The sequence below is a fragment of the Parathielavia appendiculata genome (genome assembly GCF_033297405.1).
Source record: "Parathielavia appendiculata strain CBS 731.68 unplaced genomic scaffold N657scaffold_2, whole genome shotgun sequence".
Taxonomy (NCBI): Eukaryota; Fungi; Ascomycota; class Sordariomycetes; order Sordariales; family Chaetomiaceae; genus Parathielavia; species Parathielavia appendiculata.
The window spans coordinates 2,871,059-2,884,469 of NW_026944221.1; the positions used below are offsets into that span (position 1 = coordinate 2,871,059).

Here is a 13,411-nt window from a genome sequence, read left to right on the forward strand (position 1 = left end):
CACAACCACAGGTCTGTTTGTTTTGCTTCGGACGCAAATTCATCTCTCCCATACCGAAAAACATCACCTCCATCGCTGAGAACACCGCCGAGAGCACCAGTCACAATGGCTGAGCCCATCAAGAACAAGCGGCCTGACCCCGCTGCCCCGTACGTTCTTTCTCGGTGCCGAGTGATAAGTTTGAACTGTCACCAGCTGCGTCCCGCTTGCGATAGTCACAGACTGACCCGAGTCTCACTCCAGCACTCCCCAAAACACACCGGCAAATGCTGCCCCCATCTCGTCGCACGCTCAGCAGCCCGGCATGTCCAGCATCAATGAAGGTTTGTCGCTGACAGCTACTCGCTTCCCCAAGGAGCCTGGGTTTGGTGTTCGCGTAGTACCGTACTGACCGCGTCGATAACACAGAGGATCTGGACCGTGCCGCTGCTGCGTCTATCTTCGCCAAGGACCCCCGTCTTGTGTCGCTGATCCAGGGCCGTTTAGGCTCGCTCGTCGGCCGGTCGTCTGGTTATATCGAGTCGCTTCCCGCTGAGGTTAAGCGCCGTGTCGCTGGACTCAAGGGCATTCAGAAGGAGCATTCCAAGCTCGAGGCTGAGTTCCAGGAGGAGGTCCTGCAGCTTGAGAAGAAGTACTTTGCCAAGTTCACTCCTCTTTACGAGCAGCGTTCCGCCATCGTAAACGGCAAGACCGAGCCGACTGAGGATCAGGTCAATGCTGGCGAGGAATATGAGGAAGAGGAGGAGGAGGGTGCCGCGATCAAGGAGGAGAAGCCCGCCGAGAGTGCTACCAAGGTGTCTGGTATTCCGGAGTTCTGGCTTTCGGCCATGAAGAACCAGGTCTCCCTGGCTGAGATGATTACCGATCGGGACGAGGGTGCACTCAAGCACCTGGTCGACATCCGGATGGAGTACCTTGACAAGCCGGGCTTCCGCCTCATCTTCGAGTTCTCGGAGAACGAATACTTCACCAACAAGACCATCACCAAGACATACTACTATCAGAACGAGAGTGGCTACGGTGGCGACTTCATCTACGACCACGCCGAGGGCGACAAGATCGACTGGAAGGACGGTATGGATCTGACGGTCCGCATTGAGCAGAAGAAGCAGCGCAATAAGAGTAAGTGGTTCATTTGTCAGCTGCGGGAGAACGCCGCAGCTAACCGCCGCAGCCACCAAGCAAACCCGCATCGTCAAGAAGACGGTTCCGACTGAGTCCTTCTTCAACTTCTTCTCCCCCCCCAAGGCTCCGACCGATGACGATGACGATGCCGCTTCCGATATTGAGGAGCGCTTGGAGTTGGACTACCAGCTCGGAGAGGACATCAAGGAGAAACTGATTCCGCGGGCGATTGACTGGTTTACTGGCGAGGCGCTCGCTTTTGAGGAGATTGACGACGACCTCGAAGACTTCGACGAGGACGATGACGAGGACGACGATGACGATGTCAGCGAGGACCATGATGATGAGGATGACTCTGAGGAGGAAGAGGTGAGATCGTTCCCGACTAATCGTTTCCAGCATGTGTGCGCTAATGCCCTCCTCAGGACGACGGCTCCAAGCCCAAGCAGGAGCCTACTGAGTGCAAGCAAAGCTAAGCGGCCCGGTCCTGTCCATGATGATTCGCCATTCTTCATAATCAGGGCACGAGAGCCCGTTGGCCCGTTCATTGGGTCCAATCACACACAATCCCCCTTGCACATGGCAGCTCGAGGACATCCCGGGCTGGGAAAGGATGCGATGGCGTACGGGGAACGCTTGGGGACTATAAATTCCCTAATTTGAGGGTGCCTTCCGTACCATGGTCACTGGCATTGTAGTTTGGTTGTTTTCCCATATCAAGCTATCCGAGGGAGTTTGATTTTGCAGCTTGCTTGGTAACGAGCCCGGCGACAGCATAGACGGTAGTTTTAAAAGAGACCGCACAAGGGCATGACAAGTGTCTGCTAGGTGGGAGGTTTCGGTACTGGGATCGGGGTAGGGTAAGGATGGGATTGACCACAGTGTTCAGAGCAGTGCAATATCTTTGTTTGATCTGTCCCCGAAAAATGCGATGAACTTGATGACTATGGACTTTGATGGTAATAAAGCCCCGGCTGCGGCGTAGGAAACTCCGAAGTAGTTATACAGGTATTACGACGCTGCAGCTGGCATGGCTGTGCCGCGCGGATGGTGTAATTGGTAATCAAGGGTCTCGCGAACCAGAATTGACCTCAGTCATTCAACAGCTCGCGTTCGGTCTGAGACAAGTACCTTTTAGGTACTCCAGAGCCCATGATAAGGAAAGGGGACGATGGATAGGTATGTCGTGTAACGGCAGTGGTGAACATAGAGCACCTCTCAACTTAAGGTGTGTAATAACCCTCGTCTTCCTCCCTGGTTGGTGGTGCCTCTCCTATCTAAGAACTGAACCGGACAGGCACTGAGATGACTGTAAACAGTAACGGTCAGCCCATAATGTAGCTGGGAGTCTTAAAGGCCAGATACCGGCATCGGAGGAGGTTTTAACCAGTGCGGCAGAAGTTGGCTAAATAATAAGGACATGCGTTTACGAATAGGTCATAATAGCTGAATGCAAAAGTAGACTGTGGCTTGCATTCCGTCATCCAAAAGATTTTCCTTGCAGTGAGTCAACCCCGCTATAAAGCCTAGTGAACCCCACCACAGACAGCCCACCGTGGGGGCTTTTGTCACCAGCATCTCGAAGACTCCAACACCTCTTTTCAGCAAGACCGTGTATTTCTGGAAGACACCTGACTCCCCTCTCCAACATGGCACTTCCGAGAGATATTGCGAGAGCTTCGGTGGAACGAGCAGTTTCATACAGCGAGAGCGGCTCGCCCACAACCACCTTCCACTCGCCTCCTCCTTCGGCAAGTCAGGGCAGCTTCATGGGGTCTCTTGCTCACAGGGCAGCCGCTGCGGCCAAGCAGCTCAAGCCATTCAACACCGAGGACGTCAAGATTTTGCTACTGGAGAACGTGAACCAAACGGGCCGAGATATCCTCACGGGTCAGGGTTACCAAGTCGAGTTTCTCAAGACGTCGTTGCCAGAAGACCAACTCATCGAGAAGATCAGGTGAGTCTTCTCTCCCCTTCCGTATTCGGAGGTGGGTTTTCAGCCACCCCCCTGAAGCACAACCTCTCCACGCTGGATTGATGTTGGTGTCAACACCAACATTGCCGCAACACGGGACTGACATTCATCCAGGGACGTACATGTCATCGGCATCCGGTCAAAGACAAAACTCACAGCAAAGGTGCTGCAAGAGGCCAAGAATCTCCTCGTCATCGGCTGCTTCTGCATCGGGACCAACCAAGTCGACCTGGACTATGCGGCAAAGCACGGCATCGCTGTGTTCAACTCGCCCTTTGCCAACTCGCGCAGTGTCGCCGAGCTGGTCATCGGCGAAATCATCTCGCTGGCCCGCCAATTGGGCGACCGCTCGCTCGAGATGCACCGCGGCACTTGGAACAAGGTGAGCTCCAAATGCTGGGAGATCCGCGGCAAGACGCTCGGCATTGTGGGCTACGGCCACATTGGCTCGCAGCTGTCGGTGCTCGCCGAGGCCATGGGTATGACGGTCATTTACTACGACGTCCTCACCCTCATGGCCATCGGCACGTCGCGGCAGGTGCCGACCCTCGAGGAGCTCTTGGAAGAGGCCGACTTTGTCACGCTACACGTGCCCGAGACGCCCGAGACTAAGAACATGATTTCGACCAAGGAGTTCGAGCGCATGAAGAAGGGCTCGTACCTCATCAACGCCAGCCGCGGCACCGTCGTCGACATTCCGGCGCTCATCAGGGCGATGCGCGCGGGCAGAATCGCGGGTGCAGCGCTCGACGTGTACCCCAATGAGCCGGCGGCCAACGGCGACTACTTTGTCAACGAGCTCAACTCGTGGGCCGAGGACCTGCGCGGGCTGAGCAACATCATCCTCACGCCGCACATTGGCGGCAGTACGGAGGAGGCGCAGCGGGCGATCGGCGTCGAGGTGGCCGAGGCCCTGGTGCGCTACATCAACCAGGGCATCACGCTGGGCAGCGTCAATCTGCCCGAGGTGACGATGCGCTCGCTGACGATTAACGAGCCCAAATCCGCGCGCGTCATCTACATCCACCGCAACGTGCCGGGGGTGCTGCGCAAGGTCAACGAAATCCTAGCCGGGCACAACGTCGACAAGCAGACTTCGGACAGCAAGGGCGACGTTGCCTACCTGATGGCCGACGTTAGTGGCGTCGAGCCCGAAGATATCAAGGACATTCGCGACAGCCTCGACTCGCTCAGCTCGCGCATCCTGACGCGGGTGCTCTACTAGACCGTTCTTCTCGTGGGTTGGTCACGATGCTTAGGTTCATGAACGGAGCAAACGGGGTAACATCATGAGCACCGATGAGCTTATGATGATGATGATGATGATGCTGGGTGTCTTGGAGTGGATGGAAAGAAAGTTCAATATGGAGTGGGCTCATCGATTTATCTTCAACATGTTGTGATCCGGCACGGGTTGGTCTATGAAAAGCAAATACAGGGTTAGATGGCCAAACCAGGTTCAGCAAACAACGACCATGAGGGATATGGTAAGCCTGGTACATTTGCATATAAAAGGACAGTTTAAAAGAGTATAACCAACAACAGAGTATCAATCGTATTGTTTCGCGTATTTTACATACGGATGTATGCATTGGAGGGACGTGCTTGAAACCTGAAACAGCGCCGAAGATTCCTGGTCGAGTCGTGATTTTCAGGGGCTTCGTCCCGCCACCGGGTTTCCGGACCATGTGCGTTGCTGCAGGCTGATGTTCTCAGTCGTCCAGAGTAACTGAGGAGCAAGGAGATATATTAAAACTAGTACTAATAGTATTGGACCCCCCCGGACTATGCCAGCTCTTGCGGGACCTCTGCCTAGACATCAGGAATCATGAGGCATCCTCGTGAGACGTCGGCTTAGCCATCAAACGTGACCAAGGTGGGCGGTGAAAAAGGTTCCACATGGGGATAGAGGGAACAAGATCCACTTTCAAGACCCTTGTGCGTTTGGCCCGCTTTCCATTTCCCCAATCTTGCATTTCAACACCAACTACAGCCTCGAAACACCAAAAGGCTTGTTAGTTGTATTTTCTCTAGCATCATGTACGTAGGACCCACGCGTTGCAGTAATTCTATGATCAAGTCCATTGTATTTGAGCGTAAGGAACAGGCCTCGACTCTAGCCCAGAGAATGGAGAAGCGAGGTTCAAGTTCTAAATGATATCCCCCATTAGGATTCCATACTTAAGACCGCCCGCGTTCGATGATGAGTGATGCTATGCAGTGTGCTGAACGAACGACCATCTAGTTCTTGCATGTGTTAAATTTGATGGTTTCCCTTCCTTCAAACTGCCAACTCTCATGTTGCAGTGCGTGAGCTGGCCGTGCTTCTCTGCGCCAGCTCTGTAGGGATACACTCTTACCTTACCTAACCGATTGTTACATCCTACTCGCCGTCCCGCAGCCCCTGAACTTCAACAACGGCTTTTTCGACATTTGTGTGCCGCGTGCGTTGACGGGAGTCACTCACCCTAGGGAAGAAGCACGCACATCATATTTGCACCCGTTCTTCATCCCGACCGCGCACATCCTGGGGCCCTTGACATTAGCGCAACGATCTCTCGATCTGTCCAGGAGGGGTAATTCTTCACGGGGAAACTTACACTGTTACCGTATTTCCTTCATGAATCCATTCCCCAGCCCACCGCATCCACCGCCCGATTTCCAGCGTCCTACCTACATCCTCTAGCTCGCACCGCCAACCAGAGCGAGCGAGCGCAGACTCGATAATTCCTGACCACGGCTCCGACCTTTGCTGGCCGATCGTGACGAGAGTTGGCTCTTGAAGCCATTCACACCAGCAAACACACTCCACGTCCACCGCCTCGCTCACTCCACTCCTCCTCCCCAAACCGTGTCCAATGTCGGAGAGCTATGATGTCGGCACGAGAGCGTGGCAGCCCGACCCAAGCGAGGGCTGGGTTGCGTCCGAGGTTGTCAAGAAGACGGTAGACGGGTCAAAAGTCATCCTCGAGTTTCAGCTGGAAAATGGCGAGGTATGCAGCTCAAGCACTTTTTGCCCCGTCAGGACCTGGACGGCTAACCTTTCCATGTCTGCAGACCAAAACGCTCGAGGTCTCACTCGAGGCCCTCCAGTCTGGAAACGACCCATCACTGCCGCCGTTGATGAACCCTACCATGCTGGAGGCCAGCGATGACCTGACCAACCTTTCGCATCTCAACGAGCCGGCCGGTAACAAAGCCCCTTCTTGCCCCGTGGTTGAGAGAAATAACGAACATAACTGACACCGCTCGCGGTAACCAGTCCTGCAGGCTATTCGTCTCCGATATGCCCAGAAAGAAATATACACATACTCGGGTATCGTGCTAATAGCGACGAATCCCTTCGCCCGAGTCGACTCCCTCTACGTCCCAGGCATGGTCCAGGTCTACGCTGGGAAGCAACGGGCAACACAGGCCCCGCATCTGTTTGCCATTGCTGAGGAGGCTTTCATGTAGGGTTCTGCGCTGCCCAGAAGCCCCGAGACTCGCGCCGGAAGCATGGCTGACGATTGCGCAGGGACATGTTGAGAGATGGCAAGAACCAGACCATTGTCGTCTCGGGTGAGTCCGGTGCCGGAAAGACCGTCAGCGCCAAGTACATTATGAGATACTTTGCGACAAGAGAGTCGCCCGACAGTCCAGGCTCCAGGGCGAAGAAGGGCCCTGAGGCTATGAGCAAGACCGAGGAGGCCATCCTTGCGACAAATCCGATCATGGAAGCCTTCGGCAACGCCAAGACTACGAGAAACGACAATTCCTCGCGCTTCGGCAAGTACATCGAGATCATGTTTGACAAGGGGACCAACATTATCGGTGCTAAGATCAGGACGTATCTGTTGGAACGGTCAAGATTGGTCTTTCAGCCGCTGAAGGAGAGGAACTACCACATCTTCTACCAACTGGTGGCCGGTGTGTCGGACAAGGAGCGATTGGAGCTGGGCCTGCTACCGATCGAGCAATTCGAGTACCTGAACCAGGGCAATACCCCGACTATCGACGGCGTCGACGACAAGGCCGAGTTTACTGCCACCAAGCAATCACTCAAAACGATCGGAGTGAGCGATGTGTACCAGGCTGAGATCTTCAAGCTGCTTGCGGGTCTGTTGCATTTGGGCAATGTGAAGATCGGTGCGGCCCGGAATGACAGTGTGCTTTCGGCGACTGAGCCGTCCCTGGTAAAGGCCTGTGAGATCCTGGGCATCGATGCTCCCGAGTTTGCCAAGTGGATTGTTAAGAAGCAGCTCATCACTCGCGGCGAGAAGATCACGTCCAATCTCACACAAGCCCAGGCCATTGTCGTCAGGGACTCGGTGGCCAAGTTCATTTACTCCAGCCTCTTTGACTGGCTGGTGGAAATCATCAACCGGAGTCTTGCGACAGAGGAAGTGCTCAACCGCGTGCACTCATTCATCGGTGTGCTCGATATCTATGGTTTCGAGCACTTCGCCAAAAACTCGTTTGAGCAGTTCTGCATCAACTATGCCAACGAGAAACTGCAACAAGAATTCAACCAGCACGTCTTCAAGCTCGAGCAGGAGGAGTATCTCAGGGAGCAGATCGATTGGACCTTCATCGACTTTGCCGATAACCAGCCCTGTATCGACTTGATCGAGGGCAAGCTCGGCATTCTTTCGCTGCTCGACGAGGAGTCAAGGCTGCCGATGGGCTCTGACGAGCAGTTCGTGACCAAGCTGCACCACAATTATGCTGGAGACAAGCACAAATTCTACAAGAAGCCTAGGTTCGGCAAGTCTTCCTTCACCGTCTGTCACTATGCCATCGACGTCACGTACGAGTCGGACGGCTTCATAGAAAAGAACCGTGACACGGTTCCGGACGAGCATATGGCAGTTCTCCGCGCCTCGACCAACAAGTTCCTCGGCGCCGTACTCGAAGCAGCCTCACAAGTGCGGGAGAAGGACGTTGCTTCGGCCAGCTCTAATGCAGTGAAGCCAGTGGCAGGCAGGAGGATTGGTGTGGCTGTTAATCGCAAGCCCACACTTGGTGGCATCTTCAAGTCCTCGCTGATTGAGCTGATGAACACCATCAACAGCACCGATGTGCACTACATCCGGTGTATCAAGCCCAACGAGGCCAAGGAGGCTTGGAAGTTCGAGGGTCCAATGGTGCTGAGCCAGCTCCGCGCCTGCGGTGTCTTGGAAACCGTCCGCATAAGTTGCGCCGGTTATCCTACGAGGTGGACATACGAAGAATTCGCCCTGCGGTACTATATGCTAGTGCCCTCGTCACAGTGGACCTCCGAAATCAGGGAGATGGCCAACGCTATCCTGACCAAAGCCTTCGGCACCAGTACTGCCAAGGGCATGGACAAGTACCAGCTGGGCCTGACGAAGATCTTCTTCAGAGCCGGCATGCTGGCTTACCTCGAGAATCTCCGGACCAACAGGCTGAACGAGTGCGCCATCATGATCCAGAAGAACTTGAAGGCCAAGTACTACCGCAAGAAGTACCTGGATGCTCGCGCCTCCATCATTGCGTTCCAGGCCGCCACAAGAGCCCACAAGGCTCGGAAGCAGGCACAGGAGCTGCGGACCATCAAGGGGGCCACCACGATCCAGAGAGTGTGGCGTGGTCAGAAGCAGAGAAAGCAGTTCCTGCGCATCAGGAATGATGTCATCCGTGCCCAGGCCGCCTTCAAAGGCTACCTTCGGCGCAAGGAGATCATGGAGACCCGGCTGGGCAACGCTGCCCTCATCATCCAGCGGAACTGGCGGTCGAGGAGGCAACTCCGGTCATGGCGGGACTACCGCCGCAAGATTGTCATTGTGCAAAGCTTGTGGCGCGGCAGGACGGCTCGCAGGGAATACAAGGTCATCCGTGCCGAGGCTCGCGACCTGAAGCAGATCTCGTACAAGTTGGAGAACAAGGTGGTGGAGCTCACGCAGTCCCTGGGCACCATGAAGGCTCAGAACAAGGAGCTCAAGACCCAAGTGGAAAACTATGAGGGGCAGGTCAGCATCTGGAGGAACCGGCACAACGCTCTCGAGGCGCGTGCCAAGGAGCTGCAGACCGAGGCCAACCAGGCCGGTATTGCTGCTGCCCGTCTCGAGGTGATGGAGGCGGAGATGAAGAAACTTCAAGCCAGCTTCGAAGAGTCGGTAGCCAGTGTCAAGAGGATGCAAGACGAGGAACGCCAGCTACGGGACTCTCTGCGTGCTACGAGCACGGAGCTCGAGGCTGCGCGCCAGGAAAGCCAGCGGCACGAGGCCGAAAAGAACTCACTCCGGCAACAACTTCTCGAGCTCCAAGAGGCGCTCGAGCAGGCCAGGAGAAATGTCCCCATCAATGGCGAGCCCGCCAATGGTCATGTGCCCGCTCCGACTGCGCCTGCCGGCCTCATCAACTTGGTGTCGGCTAAGAAGCCCAAGCGGCGGAGCGCGGGGGCTGAAGTTCGCGAACTGGATAGGTACAGCATGGCCTACAACCCTCGCCCCGTCTCCATGGCTGTGCCCGGCATGAACCGCCAGACCACCTTGTCTGGGTCGACGTTTATTCCGGGTGTCGACAGCATCGAGCTGGAACTGGAATCCCTGCTCGCTGATGAGGAGGGCCTCAACGAGGAAGTCACCCTGGGTCTCATCCGTAACCTGAAGATTCCATCGCCGGCAAGCAACCCGCCGCCTTCAGACAAGGAGGTCCTTTTCCCTTCGTTCCTCATCAACCTGGTCACGTCGGAAATGTGGAACAACGGCTTCGTCAAGGAGTCGGAGCGCTTCCTTGCCAACGTCATGCAGTCCATCCAGCAGGAGGTCATGCAGCATGACGGTGACGATGCCATCAACCCCGGAGCCTTCTGGCTTTCCAACGTGCATGAGATGCTCTCGTTTGTATTCTTGGCGGAGGACTGGTATGAGGCGCAAAAGTCGGACAACTATGAGTATGACCGCCTGCTCGAGATCGTCAAGCACGATCTTGAGAGCCTCGAGTTCAACATCTACCACACGTGGATGAAGGTCCTCAAGCGCAAGCTGAACAAGATGATCATCCCTGCCATCATCGAGTCGCAGTCACTGCCGGGCTTCGTTACGAATGAGAACAACCGCTTCTTGGGTAAGCTCCTGCAGGGCAGCAACCAGCCGGCATACAGCATGGACAACCTTCTTTCCATGCTCAACAGTGTCTACCGTGCCATGAAGGGATACTACCTTGAAGACTCGATTATCAACCAGACCATCACGGAGCTGCTCCGGCTGGTTGGTGTGACGGCCTTTAACGACCTGCTCATGCGCCGCAACTTCCTCTCGTGGAAGCGTGGTCTGCAAATCAACTACAACATCACCCGCATTGAGGAGTGGTGCAAGAGTCACGATATGCCCGAGGGCACGCTCCAGCTTGAGCATTTAATGGTTAGCTGATATGCAGCGCACAACGTATATGTGATATGGCTAATTCTTTCTTCCAGCAAGCGACAAAGCTCCTTCAGCTCAAGAAGGCTACCCTGAACGATATCGAAATCATTCAGGACATCTGCTGGATGTGAGTACATTTGCTCTGCGCGTTGCTCTCAGTGATGATGTCTTCTGACTGTTCTATAGGCTCTCTCCCAACCAGATTCAGAAGCTCCTGAACCAGTACCTTGTCGCTGACTATGAGCAGCCAATCAACGGCGAGATCATGAAGGCGGTCGCGTCGCGGGTGACGGAGAAGAGCGATGTCCTGCTCCTCCCGGCTGTCGATATGGACGACAGCGGGCCTTACGAGATCGCCGAGCCCAGAGTCATCACGGCGCTGGAGACGTACACCCCATCGTGTTCGTCCACCGTATCCCCTTTCATTAATTACCTCTTCGATCAGAGACTCCCAACTAACACCACAACTCAAAAAACAGGGCTGCAAACCCCACGGCTGAAGCGCCTCGCCGAGATTGTCTCGCAGCAGGCCATTGCCCAGCAGGAGAAGATGGACTTCGGCTCCCACCCTGGCGATGGCGACCTCGACGAAGGCGACGATGACGACGACGACGACTACAACGGCAATGACATGGCCGAGGTGGATGAGCGCCAGGACGGGCGCCCGGGAAGTGTCGTGGCCAGCGCGGCCTAGGCGGCTGCGCGGCCGTGCTCGCTCTACGACGCCCGTGCCGCTAGTCCTAGTAGAGTCCCACCCTTGACGCTCTCCATGCCGATGCCGATGCCGATGCCAATGGTGTTTCCCAGGCAGAGGCAGAGGCCTGCTTCGGTGCTACTTCGTCTGTGGAAGTCTAACAACTGGGGCGGTGGGAGTGAGAGTGGGTTTATTGGTGATGGTGGTGATAGTTTTTGTGGACCTCTTGCGGAGGGGTACGGGGTGCTGAGGAATAGGAGTGAGAATCGGTGAGCAAGCGAGCATGTTGTGGTGGGGTGGAGCGGCGAGTGTGGCAGGCGGGGAAAGTTCATCGGGGTGTTTTATCTCTCTCTCTTTCTGCTCTCTTCTGGGATATCTGCCGAGCTGGGATGGGGATGTGTGCTTTTGCTCTTTGGTCGGGGATATCAGAATTGTTGCTGGCTTTGCTACTTTTGCGTTCTCTTCTTGATTTTTCTGCACTCGCTTACGATCACTTCTTGCTCGCCTGCTTTGTCGCTCGCTCGTTGTATTGCTTAGGCCATGGGTGTTTGGACAGCAGACATGGTGGTCCAGGCAGAGTCCTGTCGACCTGGGTGGAGGATAGCGGGCGTGTGACTGACCAAGGCGGATGAAGCAGGGAGTAGTTGTTGATGGCTATGGCTGGTAGCTGGGGAGCGGGTGGTGAGACAGGATAGATGGTGAAAGTATCTGAGGAAGTTAGAGTTTCGTCAGAACAAATACGATGTATGGATGTGGCGGAATGGCTATTTATGTAAGCCATCAGGGGGCGGTGGTCGTAGGGTGGAGGTGGTTCAATGCGGATTTGGGTCTGTATGTATGGGCGGAATGAGCGTACCTTATGGAGATGGATGGTACTTCGCTGCCAAATCTGATAGCATGGGTCCCACTTCAAACAGTTGACATGGTGAGCAAGCAGAACTCTAATGATGGCCTGGTTGTGGTGGTCTTGTTTGCAACACCAACGGCTGGCTCTCTCGACACAGTGGGGATTTCCATGGTCGCACATTCTTACCCCAAAAAGGCGACAGCAAAATTATTTCGGGGTCGGTCACTTACATCCGAAACACCATACAACCAAACAAGAACAAAAAGCCGCGAAGATTTTTAATCAAGACAAGAAGATTTTCCCAGGTTTCGCGAAGGAAGGAAAAGAAAAAGACGAAAAAGAAGGAAGTAGAAATGCCACGCAGTCTCCCCAACATCATCATCACGGGCACACCCGGCACAGGCAAGACCAGCCATAGCGAGCTGCTCGCCGAGCGCACGGGGCTCAAGCACATCTCGGTCAACGACGTGGTCAAGGACCGCGAATGCCACGAGGGGTGGGACGACGAGTATCAGAGCTGGATCGTGGATGAGGACAAGGTAAATCTTGTTCATTTCTCTTTAATTACATATCCGTATCACTTTCTTTTCTTCATAGAGTATCCGGGTACATGTACTTCTGGGCGGAACTAACAGAGGATCCAAAAAAAACAGCTGCTTGACGCCATCGAAGACGAGGTCAAGCAGGGCGGCTGCATAATAGACTGGCACGCGTGCGACCTGTTCCCAAAAAGCTGGATCGACCTGGTCGTGGTGCTGCGGGTGGACACGGCGACGCTGTATGACCGGCTGGCGGCGAGGTGAGTTTTCAACCAAGTTGCTATTCCATCTTGAGGCGGATTATCTGCCATGGCTGATTCAAGAGATTGACAAAGACTGCAGGAATTATCCCGAGGTGAAACTGCAGGAGAATATGGACTCGGAGATCATGGACGTGCTGCTGCAGGAGGCCAAGGAGTCGTATGACGAGGAGATTGTAGTGGAGCTGCGGAGCATAACGGCCGACGAGATGGAGAGCAATGTCGAGAGGATCGAGCAGTGGTTTGAGCAGTGGAAGAAGGACAATGCCCCATGAGGGCTGTTAAGGGGTTTGTTTAGGGAGGTTGGCTAGGGGAGAGAACTCGGACATGAGGAATGACCATATCAGTCAGACCCACCAAAGCTCGTGCCTGCTAGATTCCCGCACCTAGAGCCGAAAGTTGGAACATGCTCTCTGAGTCCTCTGTTCTGCTGTCTGTTGTCACTCTCATGCCTTAGGCAGCAACCGGGGCCCTGACATCAGCGGGACGTTTCAGTGCCTTCAAAAACCTACACAGTGCTCTTACAACCCCCACTAATACAACTAACCCCTTGCGTAAAACAACACCAGCAGCTCCGATACATTCCGCTCTAGAGAATCCA

General features: G+C 54.9%; 4 protein-coding genes across 4 annotated transcripts; all 4 read left to right on the forward strand.

Moving 5' to 3' along the window:
* Window positions 1-105: 105 nt before the first annotated feature.
* On the forward strand, window positions 106-1,601 carry N657DRAFT_566087 (nucleosome assembly protein-like protein; the record flags this gene model as incomplete). Its single annotated transcript, XM_062788406.1, is given in 5 exon segments — window positions 106-149; window positions 244-323; window positions 409-1,126; window positions 1,143-1,494; window positions 1,551-1,601. 5 exon segments carry the CDS (start codon window positions 106-108, stop codon window positions 1,599-1,601), a joined length of 1,245 nt encoding a protein of 414 aa, XP_062651466.1.
* Window positions 1,602-2,611: 1,010 nt separating this feature from the next.
* N657DRAFT_641706 (uncharacterized protein) lies at window positions 2,612-4,673 on the forward strand. Its single transcript, XM_062792199.1, has 2 exons — window positions 2,612-3,082; window positions 3,215-4,673. Exons 1-2 carry the CDS (start codon window positions 2,775-2,777, stop codon window positions 4,323-4,325), a joined length of 1,419 nt encoding a protein of 472 aa, XP_062651467.1. The 5' UTR covers window positions 2,612-2,774; the 3' UTR covers window positions 4,326-4,673.
* A 1,285-nt stretch (window positions 4,674-5,958) lies between these two features.
* Window positions 5,959-11,164, forward strand: N657DRAFT_564761 (uncharacterized protein; the record flags this gene model as incomplete). The annotated part of the gene is made up of 7 exons (XM_062788308.1): window positions 5,959-6,093; window positions 6,158-6,290; window positions 6,363-6,552; window positions 6,618-10,467; window positions 10,524-10,597; window positions 10,657-10,871; window positions 10,950-11,164. 7 exons carry the CDS (start codon window positions 5,959-5,961, stop codon window positions 11,162-11,164), a joined length of 4,812 nt encoding a protein of 1,603 aa, XP_062651468.1.
* Window positions 11,165-12,273: 1,109 nt separating this feature from the next.
* N657DRAFT_223236 (P-loop containing nucleoside triphosphate hydrolase protein) lies at window positions 12,274-13,174 on the forward strand. The gene is made up of 3 exons (XM_062786291.1): window positions 12,274-12,550; window positions 12,665-12,810; window positions 12,893-13,174. The coding sequence occupies exons 1-3, from the start codon at window positions 12,365-12,367 to the stop codon at window positions 13,083-13,085; spliced, it is 525 nt and encodes a 174-aa protein (XP_062651469.1). The 5' UTR covers window positions 12,274-12,364; the 3' UTR covers window positions 13,086-13,174.
* Window positions 13,175-13,411: the final 237 nt, after the last annotated feature.